The 24755-nt window shown below is 40.8% G+C and overlaps 2 protein-coding genes across 4 annotated transcripts in view; both read left to right on the top strand.

Moving 5' to 3' along the window:
- Nucleotides 1–24755, top strand: part of LOC116309971 — a 195486-nt gene that overhangs the window by 97866 nt on the left and 72865 nt on the right. The window lies entirely within an intron of this gene.
- LOC116312945 (protein NLRC3-like) overlaps nucleotides 20533–24755 on the top strand; it is a 52789-nt gene continuing 48566 nt past the window's right edge. For 2 of the 3 annotated variants that reach the window (XM_039608023.1, XM_039608021.1), the window contains exons 1-3: nucleotides 20533–20553; nucleotides 20847–20974; nucleotides 21400–21519. In XM_039608023.1, the coding sequence (XP_039463957.1) occupies nucleotides 20859–20974; nucleotides 21400–21519 (236 nt within the window). In that variant the 5' untranslated portion in view covers nucleotides 20533–20553; nucleotides 20847–20858. Of the gene's footprint in view, nucleotides 20554–20636; nucleotides 20744–20846; nucleotides 20975–21399; nucleotides 21520–24755 lie in introns of all 3 variants that reach the window. The other variant, XM_039608022.1, reaches the window with a different exon arrangement.

Here is a 24755-nt window from a genome sequence, read left to right as displayed (position 1 = left end):
CTTCTCAGAGTCCTGTCTCGCTTTCCTCACCCCCAACCTGGCATGCAGGTAGCAACTCATTTGAAGGTCTTTACCCATAGGACATGGCATGCACTGTGCTAAACACTAGCTATAGTGAATCACCCAAAATTTCTATTGCGCTGGCCACTGCGCTCTGCCTATAAATATTCTTTTGCACTCACTCTACAAGTGCTTACTCATTGTTATTTCAAAACATGTATCTGGTATCTGTCATCCATAAAGAAAAGAAACAAAGATATATTTCTTCTGTTCTTATCCATTACAGTTAAGGTGGATCTAGTCTTAGACTAGGATCTACTCTGTGAATTATTAGTTTCGGTCATGCTTTTCGTTGTTTTGGTGACCTCTGGATGTCATCCAGAGGTCAAAAGGGGAAGTGTCAGGAATAGAAATATTTTACTGCTATTATTTGCTGCTATTTTTTAATCATCATTAACATTTCAGTATTAATAGGGATGTTGCATTCAGATGTTCAAACATATTGGTATTGTATTAACCTTTATTACAGGTCCAAAGAAGAACCATTTTAAATGGTTGAGTTGAATCTATAATTTAAATGTTATTAATGCTTTTATGATCTCTGTGTAGAGGGCAGAGACAGGAAAATACACTCTGTGCCAAAATGAGACAGGAAAGGAAATGCGTCTGCAAGCCATGCTTTTGCAGAAGTGAAACTGTGCACCCACAGATAGACGAGACACACATACAGAGAGACAAATAGTGAGAGGTCATGACATGTACGCAGTACACAGCATGCACGCGCCCTCGCACGTGTACGCACACACACATACACACCATGGTAGATCTATTTTGGTAGGGCAGAAATGCAGAAGTGTGCCGACGTACTAAGAGGAAGTGCACCAGACGAGCGACAGCGAGGATGGAGACAGGAAGCATCAGCCGTCGACACGAAGATGATGTTCTATGTTAAAAGTCGTTGTGGTTTAGGCTGACGTATGCTTTGTTTAAATCTGCCTACCAACAGGAAAGGGGGCTGTACAATTCTTAACCCCATAAAACAGTTGTCTGAATATGATAAAGACAGTTCAACACTGATTGGGTTGTTGAACTCACACATGTGTTCATTAAAATACTGTCTAATTGCACACCGGACTGGATCTGTGGTTATTTATGGATTCTTCTCTCAACATTGAACCCTAACACTAATCAGTTACCGATACACTGGGAATGTAGTCATACAAGTTCCTGTGGAGGGGGAGGAGCTGCTCTGCTGAGGTGAGGAGGAAACAAAGCATTTTAATTTCAGTTTGTACAGTCACGAAGCAGACGAGTGAAAACACGGTGAGTATTACAGAGCATTTATGGGGTGTCAGAAAAACAAGAACGAATGTTTTTTTACTGGAAAAAGTCAGGGGAATGTTTCTCATGGTCGAAAAATAAATATGGAAAGAGCTTTGTTACTTGAATGTATGACACCATCCAGACTGGAAGAGTCAGTGTGTGCGCTGGTGTGCTTCATTTCCTATAAAAAATATTTTTGATGGTTTTTTTTCAGTTGTGCTCACAGTCAGTGTTTCTCTTCCAGGAAGCCTAAAGATGAGTCGTTTAGGGGAGTACAGAGCAGAGTTTCCAGGATCAAGCTCTGTGTCTATGAACAGTGACAAATCCAGAGATTATCCTCCAGTCTTCAGTCATGAACCTGCACCTTCAGGCACACAGTAAGAGACTGATTCTGCTTTCAACCGAGTGAAGATTTTCTTTAGTTTCTCCTTTATTTCAAAAGGGATTGCAGGGGTGGAGTCATTGAATTGTGCTTAACGTCTTCCACATCAGCTTTTGTAATTAAAAAGCAATAGGGTATAAAATGAAAGCGTTTGGAAAAATAAATCTTCTGGAAAGTTAAAACAATTCTTGGAAGGTCAAGGTTTCTGTACAGGTAGACAGGAAAAGGATCCAAATGCAAACTCAAAATGCCAAGGCAGCTTTATTGATTGACCCCTGGAGAGACTTAACAGAAGTTCAAACTGAAATAAACCAGACATGCTTCAAAGAACTGACCAACATGCATGAGGGAGATCATGACATTGACAAAGAGAATCACAGTGCTTAAAAACACTGAGGGATAACGAGGTTATGGGAGACAGGAGGGAGACACAGCTGGGAGTAATTAGACTTAATGAGACAGAAGCAAAAGTAGACACGCTGACATGAGACATGGCCTTTCAAAGTAAAACAGGGAACATGACAAACACTGAACTGAACCTACATTAAAACACGAGGGCACAAGAACAAAACCTAAATACTAAACTTTTAACCACAATTCAACTGAAACATGAGACAATAATATTCAAAACAGCACAACTAGAAAATCAGAACATAAATAAAAATACCAAAATACAAGAAACTGAAGAAGCTGGGTCAAAATGACCAAGAACCGTGGTAGCTAGGAGGACAGGGTGACCTCTGTCCTCCTAACGTGTTGGCAGAATAGGCTAAACTTTAATAACATATTAGCTTGTTCCTATTATTTATGGCCAAGGCTGTTAACGACACGGATTTGATTAAAATGACATCTCCACAATAATCACTCACACAACAGCTGGGCTGCTTCCAATTTCTATAATGTGTTTAATCCCTTGATGTGTTTACTACGAAAGTTCCGTAGTTTTATGTTCCTTTGTAAAATAATTGCTGTCCTGTCAGTTCACTTATCCATGATTTTGATTGGTTTGTTGCTGTAGTGTAACATCTTTCATGTGAAGAGCTCGACAGATAAATAGTGGTTACACATAGCAAGTTGGTTAACCAGCTTCCTGTCGCTCCTTCTCATGATTAGCAGTGTAGAATTAAGCAATAAAGGTGACTGAAAGATTCACTGGTTCTATAACAGACAAACCTAAATGCAAATCCAAACTAAATTATTACCTAAAAATCTGAAAGTAAAATGATTACCCTGGTGACAATCCTACAGAAGCTACAGCAGTTGTGACAAAATTCAGAAATTCAGCCTGATAAATTTGACGCTAAGAGAGAAGCAGCTCAATGACAGTACAGAGGTACATGAATAACCTGTGCTTCTTTCTATGTTTTTGTTTCCAGACATCCCAAACATAAGGATACAGCAGAGTTTCCAGGATCAAGCTCTGTGTCTATGAACAGTGACAAATCCAGAAATTATCCTCCAGTCTTCAATCATGAACCTGAACCTTCAGAGACCAAGTATGAAATTGATTCTGCTTAATCTTAAAGCACTCACCCTACTCACCCTATTAATAGTAACAAAAACAAAATAGTATTTTCCGAAGACTTTCAGAAAGGTAGGAGCCAAAAGGATCGGTAACCACAATGAAAACCTGACCACAGAAATCTTGAAAAAAAAAAATACTTAAAATGTTGCACACTGTGTATTATAACAAAAACAGTGTGCCTAGTGCTGTCAGCGTTAGTTGCGTTAAAATGACATTAATGCCATAACCACATTAGCGAGTCAAATCTCCATTAGCGAGTTAACGTGGATCGCATGGAGCTGGATAGCGTCAATGCGTTAGCATGATGTAGCTTGTTAATCCATTAGCGTTGTCCAGCTCCATGCACAGGGCGATCTGCATTAAGGGTTGGTTCTGATTTTCTGATTTTATTGCCTTTCTTTGGTGAGAAGAATTTTTTCTTGGTCTCCACAGAGAGAAGAAGAGGGATATGTCACAGTCTGCGGAGACAGCGTGTGCGGAGGTTTGTGTTGTGGACCCTAGTCCAGGCACAGGTGAGGAGTACAGAACTTAAACACTGTCAGAGTTTCTGGGTCGTTGACCCAGTATTCTTAGTTCATGTTCACTGTTTATATTCTGTCTGTTTCACTTCCTGTTTTATTGTGTTAGCCTTGGTCCATGTGCATTATGTTCAGTCCTCTTCCCGTTTATCATTAGTTCATTATGTTCAGCTGTGTACTCACCAGTTTCTAATCTCTCATCACTCAGCCTGTGTATTTATGTTCCTCAGTTCAACCAGTCCAGTGTCGTGTCATTGATGTTCTGGTGATGTTATGTTGTCGTTTACGCCTGCGTTCAGTCAGCCAGCCATTCGGCCTTTCAGTCAGTCCTTCAGTCATTCAGTCAGTCGTCCAGCCAGCCAGCCATTTCCTACCTCTGTTCTGTTTGTTCATTCCACCGGCAATAAATACCAACCTTCACCTACCTACCTGTGAGTCCAGCGTTTGGGTCCTCCTCCTCTCATCCACGACACAGATCCTGACAAACACAAGGCGAGCCTTTGTTTGGGCTGATAACAAGAGTGTAACCAAAAGACACAACAAGAACTGTGGCGAGGGCTAAACAAAAAAGTAAACTGGAATAATACCAGAGAAAACTAGACTTAGAGCTTTTTATTGTCATTGCGCAGTTTCTTGCACAGCGAAATTGGGTAGCTGGACCACAAAGCTGCAAAAGTAAGAAGAGAAAACAACATACAATGAGGGAAAAATAAATAAAATAAAAATAAAAAGCAATGTGTATATATGAGTGAAACTATATACATGGTGTATGTGTAAGAAACATTGAAACAGAAACATTGTAGGTTTGTATACAAGGGCTATTATATAATATAATAAATAAATAAGGGTGGAGGGGCTTTGGTCATTTAGTGTGGTGATGGTAGTTCTACTGGGACCAAAATATTGCACAGGACTGAAAAATATTGCACATACCAAATATATTGCACATGAGCCAAAAATATTGCACAGAACATGGAAAGACTGCAGGGACACTTGCCCTCGTGGACTGGGATTGGGGACCCCTGACATTGATGATCAACAGCAGTGCCAGAGTGGATGTGTTGGAGAAGTCTGCTCAGACTCTTAGTTTGCATTAAGGAGTTCTGACAGCCCACGGGAAGAAGCTGTTCTTTAGTCTGTTAGTTTTGCACCTGATGGATCTGAACTTTTTTCCAGAGGGCAGGATGTTGAAGAGGTGGTGGTTAGGATGGAGGTGGTCCTTTGTAATTGCCCTGGCTCTGGAGAGACATCTTGAGCTGGCAATTAAGTCGAGGAAGGGGAGTGGACAGCAGATCACCTTCTCTGCAGTTCTGATGACCCTCTGTAGTCTCTTCTTGTCAGCTGTTGTGCAACCAGCATACCACACAGGGATAGCGTGCACCAGCACACTCTCAATAGTGGCACGGTAGAAGGACACTAGGAGGTCAGTCTCAGCCTGTTCCATCTCAAAACACTCAAGAAATGGAGGCGCTGCTGGGCTTTCTTCACTAGGGCTGATGTGTTTGTGGACCAAGATAGGTCCTCCGATATGTGGGTGCCGAGGAACTTAAAGGAGGGCACCCTCTCCACATAGTCACCTTTTATGGAGAGGGGAAGGGGATCAGTTCTTGTTTTGCGGAAGTCCATGACCACTTCCTTTGTTTTCTTCGTGTTTAGGGTGAGGTTATTGTAGTTACACCGTTCTGACAGTCGCTGGACCTCATCCCTGTAGGCGGTGTCATCATCATTGGTGATGAGCCCCATCAGAGTGGTGTCGTCTGCAAATTTGATGATGATGTTGCAGGGGTGCGAGGGGTGCAGTCACTGGTGTAGATGGTGTATAAGAGTGGTGAGCCTGTGGTGAGCCACAGGGATGTGTGCTCATGTGTTTGATGATCTCTCCTTGACTAATTGTGAACGGTCTGTGAGGAAGGTTTGATGTGGAGAGGGTGGGAATCCAAGTTTACAAGCTGGTCTATAAGAATGTCTGGGAAACTAAGAGACAACTATGAGAAATGACTATGAAGACTATGAACAAGATTCTGTGCGGATGCACGAAAGAATAATGAGAAACTGGACATGAATTAATAACCAAGAACACGACCTGCACAGAATCTTGAAAACCCTTAACGTAACATGAGGGATGGAACACAGACAACGCGACACTGAATACAGGAAGACAGAGGACGTAAATACACGCATGAGGTGATCTGGGGAAGTGGAGACACATGAGGAAACAGCTGACTAAAATGAACCTAATGACGCCACAGTGGAAGTGTAAACAGAACATGGAAAAAAGACTTTCAAAATAAACAGGAAATATGGTGAGACGCAGACATGCCACAAACTTGACGACAAGAACCACAGAGACATGAAACATGACAAGTAGCCGGGAGACTTAGAACAGGGGGAGATTACACAAAAGGATCTACAAAACAAATGACTAAAACAGCAATGTAGGCATTGCAGAAATTGACTAGATAATCCAAACCGATACTAGAACACAAAATACAATAAAACTCGAACACTGGGTAACACAACCCAGTGCAATGACAGACTAGTTGTTTTGTGGGGAAGCCAATGTCCTGCTGTGTTTAATGTCAGGATGTCCTGAAGGATTTATCTACAAACTTCTGCTCCCAGAAGAGAGAAAAATACAGATCAGCAGGCAGCAAGTAAAAGCAGCTGCAATGTGAAAATTCTAAAATCTTTCTGTTGATATAGTTTTAAATTATTCTGTTATTCAGACATTAAAGACATTAAAAATATTTCTTGCTCTCTAGTTTCATTGTTTCCCATTCTTTCAACAGATTTTGGTCTGCAAAATGTTTTAGATGTGTTAAAGGTCACTCTGAAGACAAGATATGAACATGTGGTTGAAGGAACTGATAAAATTGGAAGAGGAGCCCTCCTCAGAATGATCTACACCGAGCTCTACATCACAGAAGAGCAGAGTGAGGCAATTCAATACCAACATGAGGTGAGGCAGGTGGAGAGCGCTTGTAAGAAGATCCCCTGTGAAATACCAATTAGCTGCCAGGACATCTTTAAAACCTTACCTGACCAACAGAGACCCATCAGAGTGGTTCTGACATATGGCGTTGCTGGCATTGGAAAAACCTTCTTGGTGCAGAAGTTCACTCTGGACTGGGCAGAGGGCTTAGAAAACCAACACATCAGTGCGGTGGTTCTGCTTTCATTCAGGGAGCTGAACTTGGTCAGAGATGAGCAGTACAGTCTCCTGGAGCTGATCCATGTTTTCTATCCAACATTACAGAGCGTCACAGCAGAGCAGCTCACTGTGTGTAATCTTTTGTTCATCTTTGATGGCCTGGATGAAAGCAGACTTTTGTTAGATTTCACCAACAGGAAGCTTGTGTCTGATGTCACACAGAAGTCAACCATCAGTGAGCTGCTGACAAATCTCATCGAGGGAAATCTGCTTCCCTCTGCTCTCATCTGGATAACTTCCCGACCTGCAGCAGTCCATCAGATTCCTCCCACATGTGTTGACAGGATGACAGAAGTTCGAGGCTTCACTGACTCTCAGAAGGAGGAGTACTTCAGGAGGAGATTCATAAATAAAGAGCTGTCAAGCAGAATCATCTCCCACTTAAAGACATCCAGGAGCCTTTACATTATGTGTGGGATCCCAGTTTACTGCTGGATCACTGCTACAGTTCTGGAGCACATGTTGACTACAGAGGAGAGAGCAGAGCTGCCCAAGACCCTGACTGATATGTACTCACACTTCCTGCTGGTTCAGACAAAGAAAAAGCAAAAGTACCACGAGGGACAAGAGATGATTTGGCAAGAGATCACCAGTGCTGACAGGGAGGTTCTTTTGAAGCTGGGGAGGCTAGCATTTGAACACTTGCAGAGAGGAAACATCCTGTTCTACCAAGAAGACTTGGAGCAGTGTGGTCTGGATGTCACAGAGGCCTTGGTGCACTCAGGAGTTTGTACAGAGATCCTCAAAAGAGAGTCTGTGATCTTCCAGAAACCAGTTTACTGCTTTGTTCATCTGAGTGTTCAGGAGTTCCTGGCTGCAGTCTACATGTTCCACTGTTACACCAACAGGAAGACAGAGGTGCTGCAGAACTTCTTTAGCAAGGACATCTCATCTCTGGAAGATTTTCTGAATAGCGCCATGGAGGAATCGTCTCAGTATGAGCTGCCACCTAGAACTGTTTGTTCGCTTCCTTCATGGCCTCTCTCTGAAGTGCAATCAGACACTCTTAGGAGGTCTGCTGGGTAAGACAGAGAGCAGTCCCGAGATTATCCAGAGAGTCATCAACAACCTGAAGGAGATTGGCAGTGGAAACTGTCCTGATAGATGCATAAACATTTTCCACTGTCTGTTGGAGATGAAGGACTTCTCAGTACATCATGAGATCCAAGAGTTCCTAAAGTCAGAAAACAAATCAGATAAGAAACTCTCTGAAATTCAGTGTTCAGCTCTAGCATATATGCTCCTGATATCAGAGGAGATTTTGGATGAGTTTGATCTGAAGGAGTACAAGACATCACAGGAGGGACGACGGAGACTGCTTCCAGCTATGAACAACTGCAGAAAGGCTCGGTGAGTTCAGATGTGATTAACATTACAAATCAGTGTATATTTGAATAGTTTTTTTATCCATACAAAAACATACTCATCACTCTTATTATGCTGTTACAGCTATTTATTGGAAACATAATATCTTAATTTAATTTTTTCACAAATCTTGTTGAGATGTTGAGATATTTCAAACAAGCGGGGGGGGTCTTAATTATTATTTTCTTATTTACAATTTGTATACATCTATATCTGCATCCAACGATATCTATTCAAAGCATGATTACATCACGGTGAAGGCTGGGGGGCATGCTGGAGGCCCTGCTACTAGCCGAATAAATTCAGAGGATTTTATTTCTGATGGGAAGGTAATAGTGGAGGATGAGGTTTTGAACTTTATTATGGTCAAAATGAGAACTCTTATTCTCATTAGCCACAAGTTACTTTTTATCTGACTGGATCAAATAATCAAGCAACTGTTGTTTGAGATGTGCGCAACTTTGTAATGCTGTGTCAAGGACAAGGGCCCGCAAAAGGACATAAATAACATTAAAGATGGCCTCGACTTGCTGAGAAAATATTCCAAGATTTGTGTTGCACTTATGAGACGAACATTCATGTTTTGGATTTGGCAACATGGATGCCTCACTCAGCAGATTTTAGTGGCTAAGCTTGGAGGTGTCTCAGTTGCCGGTGGACTCAGAAGCGCGTGCAAGCGAGAGCGCAAGCTTGGACGTGGCTGTGGCAGTAATAGATCCAGATGGAATTAAATAAAAGCATGGATCACTGTTTCAAAGTGCTGCCTAGAAAGAAAAGATGTCACTCTTGCCAGTTGCCTTAAATGATAAAAACTGGACTTCGCCACTGTTCTAATTTGGCCGTCCAACTTAAAACAACCACCCTGTTTTCTTTTCATTAAAATGTAAAAGGTTTAAAGCCAGCTAAGCTTTAATGCCATCTAGACATGTCAACAGATGTTTTATGGAGATGAGAAGAAATTTGGTAGTCATCAGCGTAACAATAAAAAGGGATCCCATGCCTTCTAAGGATGGAACCCAGAGGCAATAAATACAGTAAAAGCAGCAGTGGCCCTAAAATTGAGCCCTGTGGAATGTCACATGACAGAGAAGCAGAAGATGATTTGGAACCGAGAAGGCTGACAGAGAAAGTTTTATTTGCCAAATAAGACCTAAACCAATTAAGTGCAGTGCCAACAACACCCACTCGATGATTTAATCAAGTATTAGAATATTGTGGCCTACTGTGTCAGCAGTTATGTCAAGCAATACCAGCGCAACGTGGTTAACAGAATCGCATGCCTGAAGGATGTCATTAAAGACCCTTAATAATGCAGATTCTGTGCTATGAAGGGTTTTAAAACCTGACTGAAAACCTCAAGGATGCCATTCCCAACATTCATGGGATATGATTATTGTAAGAAATAATATTTGCAAAGTGTTCCCTTTTTTGCCTCTTTGACAGAGTTCTGGTAGCGTTTTAGATTTTGAAATGATACATGCAGTTCATCCTTTTTCCACCTCTGTTGTGATCGATGACATTCCCTTTTAACAACACGAGTCCAAGATGGTTTGATAACAAGAAAAAACAAACAGGTCTCCTTGGTATCAGAGGAGACAAAATCAGAAAAAAAATGTTATAGTGTCATCAAGAAAAATTTACGATATAATTAGAATGTTAAAACACAATAAGGCATATGGGATAGATAAGATATCTGCTGACATCTGAATTTTGCTTGTGGAAAACCCTGTCCTCTGCATGCTATTTGCTACACAGGATTCGTAGTTCATGGGATTCTGCCAGACCAAGTTCTTGCTGTCATGTTAGTACCCATTATAAAGGACAACGCAGGAAAAATAAACAGCAAGGACAATTATCAACCTATAACCTTATCTAGCAAGGTCCTTGAAAACACCTTGGATAACTGAACATTATGTTCTGACCTATGATAACCAGTCTGGGTTTAAATCTAAACATGGTACAGATTCTTGTATGCCCATCAGTTCACACACATATAATGGGGTAGCTATGTGTCTGCCACTTTTTATGTGAAGAATGGGGTTAGACAGGGGAGTATAGTGTCTCCTCTTTTGTTTAATGTTTATATGGATGATCTGTCAAAGCTGTTAGATGACTGTGTAATAGGTTGGAGAAGAAGAGGAGAATTATTCATGACTGTTTCATGTCAGTCAGATCAGATCAGCTGAACCACTGATGTGAAGAGACAGTGTCCAGCTTTTTTGCATCAAGTGGAATAAATAAATATAATGTGTCTTTTTTTATAATAACATGATTTTTTATTTTACATGTCAACACAGACTTCATGATGTCTGGGTCTTAGGGAGAGTCTTTGGAACTGTGGCGTCAGCTCTGAGGTCCAACCCCTCCCATCTGAGAGAGCTGCACCTGAGTTCTATCAACCTGCAGGATCCAGCAGAAGAACTTTTTGATAGTCTGGGCCATCCAAACTGTAGACTGGAGATACTCAGGTCAGTTGACTGAAATTGAATCCATTGTTATTTATGAAGGCATTTCAATAAATTGAACTATAAATGTATCCCCCTTTTGTCCAACTCCAGCACTGTAAGGTGCAGAAAAGGAATGCACCAGTCCAACATGTTTTTTCCCAATATGATACTTTAGTTTCATGGAACCACGACTTGAATTTTAGTGGGTAATTTTGGACACTGTATAAATATATAAGCACAAATGATTCTATTCACAGAAATTCAGCACTTGTACAGATTACTAGGAATCTAATAATCTTCACCTCAACACCACAACACTAAGTAACCAGTAACATTGGACAGCTAGAAATATTAAGGGGGCAACGTGGGTCAGGTAAAGACCAGAGGTTTGAGCAGCCAACTAATAACCTGCAGGTTTTTTAGATGCTGACATTTTTTAAGATGATTTTCTACATAAAGAATAAACAATTGGACTAAACAGATGCTTGAAAAGATGATTTAGGTGTAATCCATGTGTACCAGCTGTATGATGGTTATTTGTGTTTTAATAAAAATCACACAGAGTAAGACTCTCTCCAAAACCTTGGGACAAAATCTTTTTCTCTTAAAATATCTTTTAGAAGATATAAAGATTATATTAACTGAAAATAACAGTTACAATCTCCAGTTTGCACATAAACAGAGACATACATATACACACTGACACATGTGCTTAAACTTTGTCTGAGGGTTTAGAAAGAGCCCAAATAGGTGCGTAACAGTTGGTGTCATAAGCCGTCACCTCTTTTCAATGATGGTTGTTCACAGTGGACATCAGTGACATTTTTTTTACTCCTCTCTCAAGCAATCTGTCTTCTCTCTCCAAAATATGAACATTGGCATGCTTGAAAGTGTGACCTTTAGGTGCAGATGTACAACCAGTGTTTGTCAATGGGTGTTGCTAGGATTGAAATGCACTGGGATGTCATATTTGGATAACATTTTCCTGACTTTCTCTGTTAAACCTGCTACATGATTGGAAAGTATGCCTTTCCATTTGTCATACTTTTTGTCTCTGGTTGGTGTCGCACATTCTTTCCTGTGCATTTTTGCTGATTGATGAAGGTTCAATTGGAATAACTGTATACACACGTACACGTGTATTTATTCCTGCTCTTTCTTTTCTTAGATGGGAAGTTCGCTGCCTGGTGGTGAAGGGTCTTCTCATTATCACTGTTTTCAAAAACTAACAAAATTCATATTCTATCTGTGGACTTGATTCCCCACTATCTCAGCCAATGATAAAAGTTTCCATCAATTATGACAAAGTACCTTCTCTGCCATTGATGAGATAGTCTGACAAGCCACTTTTTGTCATGAAATGGCTGTGTGCAGGCAGAAAAGGACCCATCGCCAACTCAAAGGCGTTAACTCAAAAACCACAGCTTTATTGCCAAATGCAAAACAATGCAAAAATTAACTGGGAAATTCTAAGAACTAATCACACTGAGAAAATACACAGAAAGACACACAGCTATGAGGGACAATGTGACAAAGGACTGAGGGAGATGCTGACATAAACACGCAGAGGGCTACAGGAAAGAGGAAAAACCTGGGATGCATGACTGGCAGAAATTACACAGAGGGATGGGGAAGAGCAAAAATTACATGACGCACACTGTTGGGAGACTATCAAAGTAAAATAAGGAGTACACGGAGTCAATGACTGGAGGGAGAGGGAGAACAACAAGGAGCACGAGGGACATTACGAGCTGGGGAACATGGACAAACACGACAGAATAAAAAATAAGGAGGGGAAACAAGACTCAAGAACTTACACCACTATACAAACATAGACACACAGAGCGCAAAGACACAAGGGGAAATCTAATAAACACTTCTAAACAGAACAACCCAGGTATATAGAATAAACAGAGTGGACCTAAAATGTCAATAATAACACAAATGGACAAAAGACAAAAAAACTCAAAACACTGGGTCAAAAGACCATGAGACCTTTTTGTTTCTTAAACGATAGAGGGTGCTGTTATGTATCTACTTCAACTGTAAAACACTTCTGTTAAATATATGTAAAGAAGAGGATGAAGATTAAAGAAGTCAAACTTGTAAAATCCATGCTTCAAATAGTCCACCTTCAGAATCAGTTGGATGAAGAAGGGAGCATTGATATCAGGAATATATTATGCTGTTCAAATAGCTGGGGTTCATAATAATTTTTCAGAATGTTACTCTTTAGAATATTAATATTGCTGTTAATATTTATTTATTTTTTGCTAAACAACCAATGTTAACCATGACAATGAGGAAGAAATGCGAATATAAAACCAGTTTTATGCTCAGATTTTGTCTCTGTTTTTTTTGTTTGCTTTGTTTTTTGTTTTTGGGGGGGGGTGCTAATTTTGTTTTACGATTGGTAACGTAGTGTGTGCATGTCTGTGTGTTTTGTTTTTCTTCTGATATATTCACTAGTTTCATATCCATGACACAAAATCTCTTGGGAGTCCTCCTTTTTTTTCTAAATATTGTCAAAAATGCTGCAAGTACATTTAAACTGTTTAATTTTTTTTTTTTTTTTTTTTAATTACTGCCTGAAGAAAACACAGAGACATTTCTCGCAAACTGGGGTTTGGTAATTTTTAATCAGTGTGGAGAGTTGATTCTGCTGTGCCAAATGTGTTTTTTCTGCAGCCTGTTGCACTTAACAACAATGTGTGCAGTTTGCAATAGGCTGTAGTCAATAGTTCATTAGACGTTCACTTGGTTTCTTATAAGATAAAGGTGATGTAATAAAATGACGCTTTGTAATTCACATCATTGTTATTCAGATTCGAGAACTGCACTTTGTCAGAGAACAACTGTGCTGCTCTGGTCAATTCTCTGAAGTCCAACCCCCCCTATCTGAAACGTCTGGATTTAATAGTAGACAACCTGGAGGGTTCAGGAATGAAACAGCTGTATGATTACCTGGAGAGTCCACACTGTAAACTACAGTTTAACAGGTCAGTTCCAAAAGGTTTCAAACTTTTCATCAAACATTTCAGTTTAATTTTCCTCTTGAAGTTTTGATGAGCTGCCTTAGATATTACCGGCACCTGAAATTAAATTTAGAATACAACAGAATCTGATCATTTAATTCATATTTACCCATATTTCTCATTGTTGATGTGACATGTGCACCAGCTGTCTCACACAAACATGCATAGAATCACTTTATTTATTGCGTGATTCACCAAGATGTTAAATGTCTGTTTATTTAAGTTAAGAAGGAATGTGCTGTTCCTCTTTGTGGTGAAAATGAAATAAGTGTTTTCCTAAAAATGATATGAAGCATATGCAACAATCTGTTTCAATCTTAAACAGATCCAGACATGCAGTGATGCCTGCAGACTTATCCTGAAAGAAATCAGTGGTCAAAGCGTAGCTCAACCCAGACTTCCTGAATCTGTTCCAAAAGGTACAAAGACAGTGTGGCCTTAACTCCAAAGTCAAGCTTCGGTTTATATATAAGGGCTTTGGAACCTGCTGAACTTCTAGGTGGAGTACAGGACTGAGCTACAACAGCTTGACCTCAGAGTGCGCTGAGGTATCTTTCACTTCAGGCAACTGCTGTATGCCTTTACTTCCTGGATGACTCCAATGACTCTTGAATCTTGTGAAACAGGTGCACTCAGTGCACTGCACCCATTTCACACCACTGAGGAGACCACAGTCAGAATGTTCACTCAAAACACAGATATGTTGTCATTTATCTTACAAGAGTCAGTAAACTCTGGGACAAGTTCTGCTATATTGTTTGGACTACTGATGACTTATTTTATACCTACAGATGCTCTCCTGAGTTGAAGGATACTTTTGAGGTACAGCATCTGCCATCTCGCTAGTCTTTTTTCTTCCATTTAAGGATGATGGTGACTGCTGTACTCATTGGGAGCTTCAGTGATGCAGACATTATTCTGTACCCTCCCCCACCTTTTTGCCTAGATACAGTTCTGTCTTGGAAGTCTACATAAACTGTAATCCCTTGGATTTCCTGGCTTGGTTTGTGCTCTGGCATGCACCGCCAACTGTGGGACATTATCAAATCATAAAAACAACACAATCATCACCAATCAAATGAATTTTCCACAGGTGGACCCTAATCAAGTTGTGGAAAGATCTGACAGATGATCAATGGATGCACCAAAACAGGATGCACGTGAGCTCAATTTTTAGTGCCACAGTATAAATATACTGGTAAATGCAAAATAAATTAATCCATTTTGGAATATGGCTGTAACATGACAATATGTGGAACAAGTGAAGTTTGAATACTTTCAGAATGCTCTGTGTGTTTTTGTTTATTGCCTTACTGCTTTTAAAATGTTTAATGAATGTTTTCATGTCAGCAAAAGTCCAGAGGCCCAAAAGTATTTATACAATGTGAGAATAACAAGACAAATACATGTCCAGCAAACATATTAAATATCCGTTTATCATCTTCTCAACCTGCATTTTATGGTTATCTCTGTGTTGCAGCACCACTCTGTGGAATGATGATGAACTTTGGCTTAAAGCCTACTTCAGTCTCAGAAGTTGATGTTGGACTGCAACAGGCAATTAAATATTAAATAAAATATGTTCATGTGTGTAAACAGCTCATCACATTAAAGGAGATGAAAAGAAGATACTTTTTTTTTTGTTCCCACAAAATAAAACAGCAAAACAAACACACACACACACACACACACACACGTAAGACTTTAATTAAATGGATCAAAGCACATCAATAGCACAACTCACCACAGGTCATAGTTATCAATGACCATTTACAAGAGAATTCCCTGTTCACTGTCCATGTTGAGCACATCACATTTCCCAAAATCCAAAAATCTCATGAAAGCTCAATAGTGTTCTACTACAAATTACAAAACCATCTTATATAGAGATTACAGGCAATTCTAGGATCAAACTTTTAGGGGCTGTCAATCCCCAGCCATGAGGTCATGTATACAGAGTCTTACCATGAATGTTAGTTGAATAATGTGCTTGAAAATGAATCCAACCACATAGAGGCAGTCCACCAAATCACTGGAAATGTGTTACTGTTGTCTGAAGATGAGAGGGAGAAGGTGTGTCTCCCTCTCATCTATGTCCACAGGTCTATGTCCACTGTGAGCGACCATCTTTGAACAGAGGCGGTGGTTTACGACACCAACTGTCTGCCATCTATAATCCAGTTTTGACTTCCCTCCCCAGACGCCTTAACGCCCACTCACATCCTGGGCCATCTGACCTCAGGAAATCACATGATAAGATGGGGCCAGGTTTTACAATGAGCACACCCGAAACCCTGGCTGATTGGGACCCACACCCACTTTCACACCTTGGCTCATGTGATTAGAGGATCCTTTTGTCCCTCCTTGGGGGGATACTCCCACTGGGTTTAAATCTGGGACTCTCTGCCATTTGACCTTAGAACTGAAGAAGCTTCTCGGATGAGAGGTGAAATGTCTTCAAGCAACTTAAAGAAGTCCAGACGCTTTTCTTTGCAAGGTCCTTTGACTACGATGACCTGGATGACCTTCACAGACACATGAAGCTGCTGATTTTGTAGAGTGTACAGTAATTTTAAGTCGTAGATTCAAGTTGCTCTTAGCTCATATGTTTGGCCACCAGGTGCCACCAAAGGGGACTATGTTCAAACTCTTGAAGTAAAGAACCCTTTCTTGATGCACACACAATATCGCTGAGATATGTGCCCTTAGGTCTATGGTACTCTTGGGGAATGTGGATGGCCTGGTTTTCTTGGATCCATATATAGCTGCCTCTGGCTTCTTTAGGGCATTATTGCTTATTCAGGTGTGTTCCATGTGGCGTATTTTTAGCTTTAGCTCAGTTGGCGATATATTGTGCAATTCTATTTGTACTGTATCCTTTTGTTGTATGATCCCCTATGCCCCCCCCCCCTGTCTCTCTTGTCCCAGGCATTGTCAAACTGTATACAACATGCATTATAATAACTAAAATGAACAGAAGAAAGAAAAACCTGAACAAGAGGAGCCTATAGACAATTTTTAGAGCTGATCTTGGAAAAACAAAATGTGTTTGACACATTTTATGGTAATGCAATTCAGATCACAATTCTGATTGCAAAAGCTGCAAAAAGCAGGCAAAATAAAAACAAATATTAATTAATTTAAATAAACAATCTCTGACCCACACTCAGTGAACATGTCCTATCAAGAATGGAATGCAGTTCAACAGCTTTTGGTTCAGTGAAAAGCTTGAGTCTGCTCTGTTTCAAAAAGCTTCCCTTTCATTATCCTCTTTACTGCTAACACTCAAATTATACATCTTTTACTTTATCTCTGTACACACACTTGTAAAAACCATAAAATTGAATCCTCACTTTTCATGTTTCATGTTTGAAAAGGAGCAGTGCTGAATCTGTCAAAGCTGAACTCTGATGTTTTTTTGTTTTTTTTTATTAGCTAAAGCAGTCTTGATTAACTGTGTTATTTATAATCACATGATACCTCTCTGCAGATTGCTGTTGCCATACCACCTGTATGCTTTAATTCAACTTGTAGGAGGTTTCCCCACAACGCCTGTTGGAACATATGGCGACTCCACCTTCCTGTTTATAGAGAAACAACCAGTAGAACTGTGGCCTGACTGCTCATCAGTGCTTTGTTACCTGTTGAAGTTGAGGGTCTGGCTGTTGGGCTGACGTCAGCATTCACTCAGCTCGATCATCACTCTGGGTTTTCAGCTAGCTTTCTGTTAGGGCACTGTTTGTAAAAGTGTTTGCAAAGAGTTCTCTTAGCAAGTGAATTAGAGTTTATTTTATTTATGTATTATTCCCATTATTTGATTGTATGCCAAATATTTTTCTTGGGGGGGAAAGATGTGAAAGCTGTGTTTTGCCTTTTGTTCCTGTAGAAAGTGTTTAATTCCAGGGCTGTGCTGTGTTCGGGGGAAAACTCTGCCGGTCGTTTGCCCCGCAATGGCGGCTCTCACCAAGCTTGGTTCTGTTGTTTTTTATTAAAGGATGTTAGCTACTGCTCACAGTTTGTCTGCAGGCTTTATTAAAATGACAACTTCCACAACTGTCACAACTAGCGAAGCGGACTCAGGCGCAGACCACAAGTTTCTTCAAACCAAAAGTGAATTTATTTACAGTGTCCTCCACAGTGAAATATATATACACAACGGTGTCTGGGGAAAAGGGGCCGGGGTTCAAGGGTCCGGGAGTGAAAGGGGCAGGAGTCCAGAGAGGGGAGATTTCCACACAGCTCTCGCACACACAAACAGCTCCTCTTCCTTCCACTACCACTCTTGCTCACGCTCAGTCACAGTGCACAGGGAACAGGTCCGGGGGAAATCTATACACAGACAGAAAAACAGCTAGTCTCCAGGTTCAGGTGTACTCACGAACAAAACCTTGCAGAGTGCAGGACAACTGACGCTGATGGCTCAACGATCCAGCAACAAGTAGAGCAGATCCGCCATCTTAAGTAGGACTCTAATCTCGTAATCAGCAGCAGGTGTGCTGATCATCCCCAGGTGCATGGCCCATACTGAGCTCCGCCCCGGCAGGAGAAAGAGAGAGTGGGAGAGAACGAGAGAGAAAGAGAGAGCAGAGGCGAGAGAGGAGAATAAACAAAACAAAACATAGCGCCTGACTGATGTCAGCTGGCGAGGTGCAGGCCATGACAACAACACAGGCTAATGCAGTTGATTCTGTTCCAGATGCAGATTGCACTTTACCACCACGGTCTTGTCCTTTTGTGAAAAAAAAGTAATGTCTCTATCCCCACTATTCTAAGGAATTGCATTATCGGTTCTTTACAAGAATGGATTCTTGAGCTCTATTACCAAACAACACGCTCTGTGGGTAGGGTTTAATATTTATTCCAACAATGCAGAGACTGTGTCCTGTTTTCATGAGGTAATCACAGATCAGTTTGAGTTTTTTATTTCTGAGTGAGCAAATAAAAATGCACGCTTAACCCTGTGCCCAGGGTGAGTGTCCCACTCAGTCAGTGCCAGATACTTGGGCAACGGTTACCTAGCCAGAGCTAGACAGCTGTCCCTGTCACAAGAAAGAAATGCCACTCAGCCCCAGCTTTACCATCCCTAAAGTCCAGAGTTATTGGCTACACAGATAAACTCTCACAAGCGGTTGAGGAGATTCAAGCGCAGAGCGGGTTGTCAGTTCCAAACACAGAGTGCAGAATATATACAGTGGGGGAAAACCTGGGGTTGCAAGGTCCAAGGGAAGGGTCCAGGGAAAACACAGAGACCATGACATAAGCTACAACAACGCATACCACCGTTGGAGATGTGAGCAGGACAGACGGAACAATTGATGGAAAAAGTCTGGACATTATACCAGTTTTTAAATTGTGTTGATAGGCCACGTAAAACCAGAGTTATGATACAAATATGTGCAATGTTTGGTTTTCTTCCTGAACACTATCGTTGTTTATATTTACTGCGGGAAGAAACGGTAAAAACAGCGTTTAATTTTTTTAAAAAAACGCTCAAACGCACTCTCCGCCTGCGACCAAAAACAAAGCCAAAAAACCCTACCCTTTCTTATTGGTCGGAAAATGTACCATGTCGACCAATCAAAAAATGATATGGCAACATGACATTTAGTTTAGGAAGTTTTAGGAGTGATGGCGGTGCTTTGAGATGTGAGAGATTTGCAACATTTTGCGCAAATCTTGTGTAGTTAGTGTGTAGTGTAGTCAATAGTTTTGTTGTGTGTGTCAGAACAATGAGGCGGCTGCTGAATGTTACAGGTGTTACAGCAGTGATACATCTCCTGTTGTCAGGCCTGCCGGTATCAGGCTGTTGTTCTCCTTTATCTCATAGTGGACAGAAATGATTTTTTGGAGTGGCACAAATAATTTGTGTGGCATCAGATTTGATGCAGAACAGCTGATTGTTCTGTAAATAGTTTGAAATGTTTATTTTTTTAAAAACGCCTTGGCTGCATTTTTAGGTAAACAGCTGCAAAAAAAAAGAAAAAACTTTGCTGTTTGCATAACTCAGTTACTGAAGAAGAAGAAGTAACTATATAATTAATTGCCCAAAATTGCTCATTATATACTGTATTTGCAGACAGAGTTACAGGACTCTCTCCCAGACCACAGACACATAATACAAGATATACATATGTATATGTATATATATATATAAGTTGTGTTTTCAAAATTAAAGTTCAAGTTATTTTTACTTCCAATAGTGTTAACATACTACATGGGTCATGAACACGGGTTTTTTTGAAATTTCATTGTAAGTGGGCTAAAGCAGTTAATTAAAAGTAGTCTAACATAAATGTAAATGCTGTAATTTGATTATTTTAATAAACCATGTAACTTGGATGGATTCGATGCTGGTGTGACCACAGTGCACACGTCTGCTGTTGCCCAAGGGATCACTCAGGGAGTTTGTGTGTTCGCTCAGACACATGAAAATTAGAGGGAACATTGGAGGCAGACATTTTCTGCTGACTAATGTGATCAAGAAGTAACATTCTATATTGATTGACACAAAGGTCTTTTTTTTATTTCTGGTATCTAGTTTACTTAGGTCATCTGAGATGAACACATATCTGTGGTATTTAAGCAAAGACATATGTGTTATTTCTGTTCCAAGCTGAAGTTCACACACTGGGAATGTAGTCATACAAGTTCCCTTGGAGAAAGGAGGAGCTTTACTGCAGAGGTGAGGAGGAAACAAAGTACTTTAATTTCAGTTTTCTAATCACAGAGCAGACGAGTGAAAACAAGGTGAGTGTTACTGAGCATTTATGGAGTGTCAGGATAACAAAAAAATGTTTCTTACTGGACAAAATCATATTAATGTTCTTCAGGGTGGAACAAGAAATCTGAAATCTGTAAATAGTTAATGTCTTATTTCTGTAAGTGAGTTTCTTACACCATGAAGAAAGAAACATAATGGATAAAGGCATGTGTCTTGGTGAGGTGTATTTCCTGTTGTGCCAGTTGTGGTTGTCTTTAAAAATCTTTCTGATGTTTCTTTGTTTTGTGCTCACAGTCAGTGTTCATTGTTTCTCACCCAGAAAGCCTAAAAGATGAGTGCTTTGCAGAAGGACAGAGCAGAGTTTCAAGAATCCAGCTCTAGGCCCATGAACAGTGACAAATTCAAAGGTTCAGTCTTCAGTCATGAACTTGGACAATCAGGCAAAAAGTAAGAAACCGTGTCTATTATCAACACAGTGAAAATGGCAAGAGAAGAGGATGAACTTTAAAATGCTCTTAAAGCACTCAAACATTCATTCACATTTTCCTCAAACAACCACTGATACAGCTGTGTTGCTTTCAGACTGTATTATATGTTTTGACTTCCTGATATTTGTTTCCTATGAAGCTTTTTACTTTTAAGCTACTAACTGCTATCCTACCAGTACACTTATCCATGACTAGGATATGTGTACTGGCAGGTTACTGGTTGCTTTCATGTGAATGTGCTCATCGTTAGACTGATAAATCATTGTTTGAAAATTCACTGCTTCAGCCTCATAAATCTAAAAGGTAGAGACAAGCAGCAGAATGTGTAACAGCAGGTACATGTAGAAGCAAAATCAGTGTTTGTTTCTGTGTTTGTGTTTGCAGACGTCAACAACACAACCACAGAGCAGAGTTTCCAGGATCCAGCTCTATGTCCATGAACAGTGACATGTCCAGAGATTATCCTCCAGTCTTCAGTCATGAACCTGGACCATCAGTCACACAGTAAGAGACTGATTCTGCTCTCAAATGAATGAAGATTGTTTTGATGTTGGAAGAAATGGAGGCTTTTGGAACAATCAGTTATCTAAAAAGTAAACTTTAAGCTAAGCTATATTTTCCAAAAATGGTGAAAATTTGCTAGATTTTATTAACATATTTGCATGTTTCTAGTACAAACCGGATTCCAAAAAAGTTGGGACACTAAACAAATTGTGAATAAAAACTGAATGCAATGATGTGGAGATGGCAAATGTCAACATTTTATTCAGAATAGAACATAAATCACGGAACAAAAGTTGAAACTGAGAAAAATTATCATCTGAAGGGAAAAATATGGTGATTCAAAATGTCATGGTGTCAACAAATCCCAAAAAAGTTGGGACAAGGCCATTTTCACCACTGTGTGGCATCTCCCCTTCTTCTTACAACACTTAACAGACGTCTGGGGACCGAGGAGACCAGTTTCTCAAGTTTAGCAATAGGAATGCTCTCCCATTCGTGTCTAATACAGGCCTCTAACTGTTCAGTCGTCTTGGGCCTTCTTTGTCGCACCTTCCTCTTTATGATGCGCCAAATGTTCTCTATAGGGGAAAGATCTGGACTGCAGACTGGCCATTTCAGTACCCGGATCCTTCTCCTACGCAGCCATGATGTTGTGATTGATGCAGAATGTGGTGTGGCATTATCTTGTTGAAAAATGCAGGGTCTTCCCTGAAAGAGATGACGTCTGGATGGGAGCATATGTTGTTCCAGAACCTGAATATATTTTTCTGCATTGATGGTGCCTTTCCAGACATGCAACCTGCCCATGCCACACGCACTCATGCAACCCCATACCATCAGAGATGCAGGCTTCTGAACTAAGCGTTGATAACAACTTGGGTTGTCCTTGTCCTCTTTGGTCCGGATGACATGGCGTCCCACATTTCCAAAAAGAACTTCGAATCGTGACTCGTCTGACCACAGAACAGTCTTCCATTTTGCCACACTCCATTTTAAATGATCCCTGGCCCAGTGAAAACGGCTGAACTTTTGGATCTTGCTTAGAAATGGCTTCTTCTTTGCACTGTAGAGTTTCAGCTGGCAACAGCGGATGGCACGGTGGATTGTGTTCACTGACAATGGTTTCTGGAAGTATTCCTGAGCCCATTCTGTGATTTCCTTTACAGTAGCATTCCTGTTTGTGGTGCAGTGTCGTTTAAGGGTCCGGAGATCACGGGCTTCCAGTATGGGTTTACGCCCTTGACCCTTACGCACAGATATTGTTCCAGATTCTCTGAATCTTCGGATGATGTTATGCACAGTTGATGATGATAACTGCAAAGTCTTTGCAATTTTTCGCTGGGTAACATCTTTCTGATATTGCTCCACTATCTTTCTGCGCAACATTGTGGGAATTGGTGATCCTCTACCCATCTTGGCTTCTGAGAGACACTGCCACTCTGAGAAGCTCTTTTTATACCCAATCATGTTGCCAATTAACCTAATTACTGTTAATTGGTCTTCCAGCTCTTCGTTATGCTCAAATTTACTTTTTCCAGCCTCTTATTGCTACTTGTCCCAACTTTTTTGGGATTTGTTGACACCGTGAAATTTTAAATCAACATATTTTTCCTTTAAAATGATACATTTTCTCGGATTAAACTTTTGATCTGTCACCTACGTTCTATTCTGAATGGAATATTGACATTTGCCATCTTCACATCATTGCATTCAGTTTTTATTCACAATTTGTTTAGTGTCCCAACTTTTTTGGAATCCGGTTTGTATTTACAACCGAGGTTTTTCAGGTCACACATTCATAAGATAGGATAAGACAACCTTTATTAGTCCCACAAGTGGGAAATTTGTTTTGTCACAGCAGAAAGTGGACAGTGCAAAAGTTATATAGCAAAAATGAGAGCACACTGGAGTAAAAATAGAATAGTACACTGTACACAACTGTACAGAATAGAAAAGAATTAAATAAAATAAAATATACAATAGGATAAAAATAGAATACAAATGTGATATACAACTGAGTAAAAATACAACTTTGTCACAAAAAGAGTATTGCACTTACTCTTATTGCACATGTGTGGGTTTGTGTGTGTTTAATAAGCTGCAAAAGCCTTTGTTGTGGAGTCTGACAGCAGTGGGGAGGAAAGATCTGTGAAATTTCTCCGTCCTACATTGTGGGTGCCGCAGCCTGCCACTGAAGGAGCTGCTCAGTGCTGTCACAGTCTCCTGCATGGGGTGGGAGATGTTGTCCAACAGGGATGACAGCTTACATTCTACTATAACTCACCACCTCCACTGGGAATGCTGAAACACAGCTGGCGCTGCAGAACTGGCCCACCCCAGCAGACCACGCCATAAAAGATGACTGAGGCCACCCCAGAATCATAGAAGGTGGGCCCTTTTGGACTGGGCCCTTCACTCCAAACGACCTGAGTCTCTGCAGCAGGTACAGTCTGCTCTGCCCTTTCCTGTAGAGGGCGTCTGAATTATGAGTCCAGTCCAGTTTGTTGTTCAGATGAACACCAAGTTACCTGTAGCTGTCCACAGCCTCAATGTTCATACCTTGGATGTTCAGTGGTTGCAGTGGAGGATGTTTATGCCTGCGGAAGTCTACCACCAGCTCCTTGGTTTTATTAGTGTTGATCTGGAGGTAGTTCAGCTGGCACCAGTCAACAAAGCCTTGGGTCAGTCCTCTGTACTCCTTGTCGTCCCCATCAGTGATGAGGCCGACTATTGCAGAGTCATCAGAGAACTTCTGCAGGAAGCACTGGGCGGAGTTGTGGGAAAAGTCTGCAGTGTAGATGGTGAAGAGGAACGGAGCCAGAACCGTTCTCTGTGGGGCCCCCGTATTGCAGACAACCCTGTCCGACACACAGCCCTGAGTTCACACCTACTTAGCGATGGGTACCAGTATCCGGTGCCATTATGGCATCAGTTCTGACATAGACGGTAGTAAGCAGACCGAAAAGCAGCACACAGTTCGGTGCTTTATTTTGGTGCTTTTTTTTACTGAGATGTCATACACTTTGGATTCTAGCCAATCATTTTACGTTTCCGAGGATAGTAGGCGGGCCCAGGTACGAACGTTCTTTTAGAGCAGAGCTACAGATTAAAAACGCCCAAGGCGAAACGGTCAAAAGTCTGGCTGTACTTCACAGCAAAAGATGCAAACTCAGCAGCCTGCAACAAGTGCGTTAATCTGATACTGTGCAAAGGAGGTAACTCCTCCAATCTGATGA

The sequence above is a fragment of the Oreochromis aureus genome, linkage group 3 (assembly GCF_013358895.1).
Source record: "Oreochromis aureus strain Israel breed Guangdong linkage group 3, ZZ_aureus, whole genome shotgun sequence".
In the NCBI taxonomy this organism is placed as follows: domain Eukaryota; kingdom Metazoa; phylum Chordata; class Actinopteri; order Cichliformes; family Cichlidae; genus Oreochromis; species Oreochromis aureus.
The sequence above is the reverse complement of the archived record's forward strand: the minus strand, read 5'-3'. Positions and strand labels throughout refer to the sequence as shown.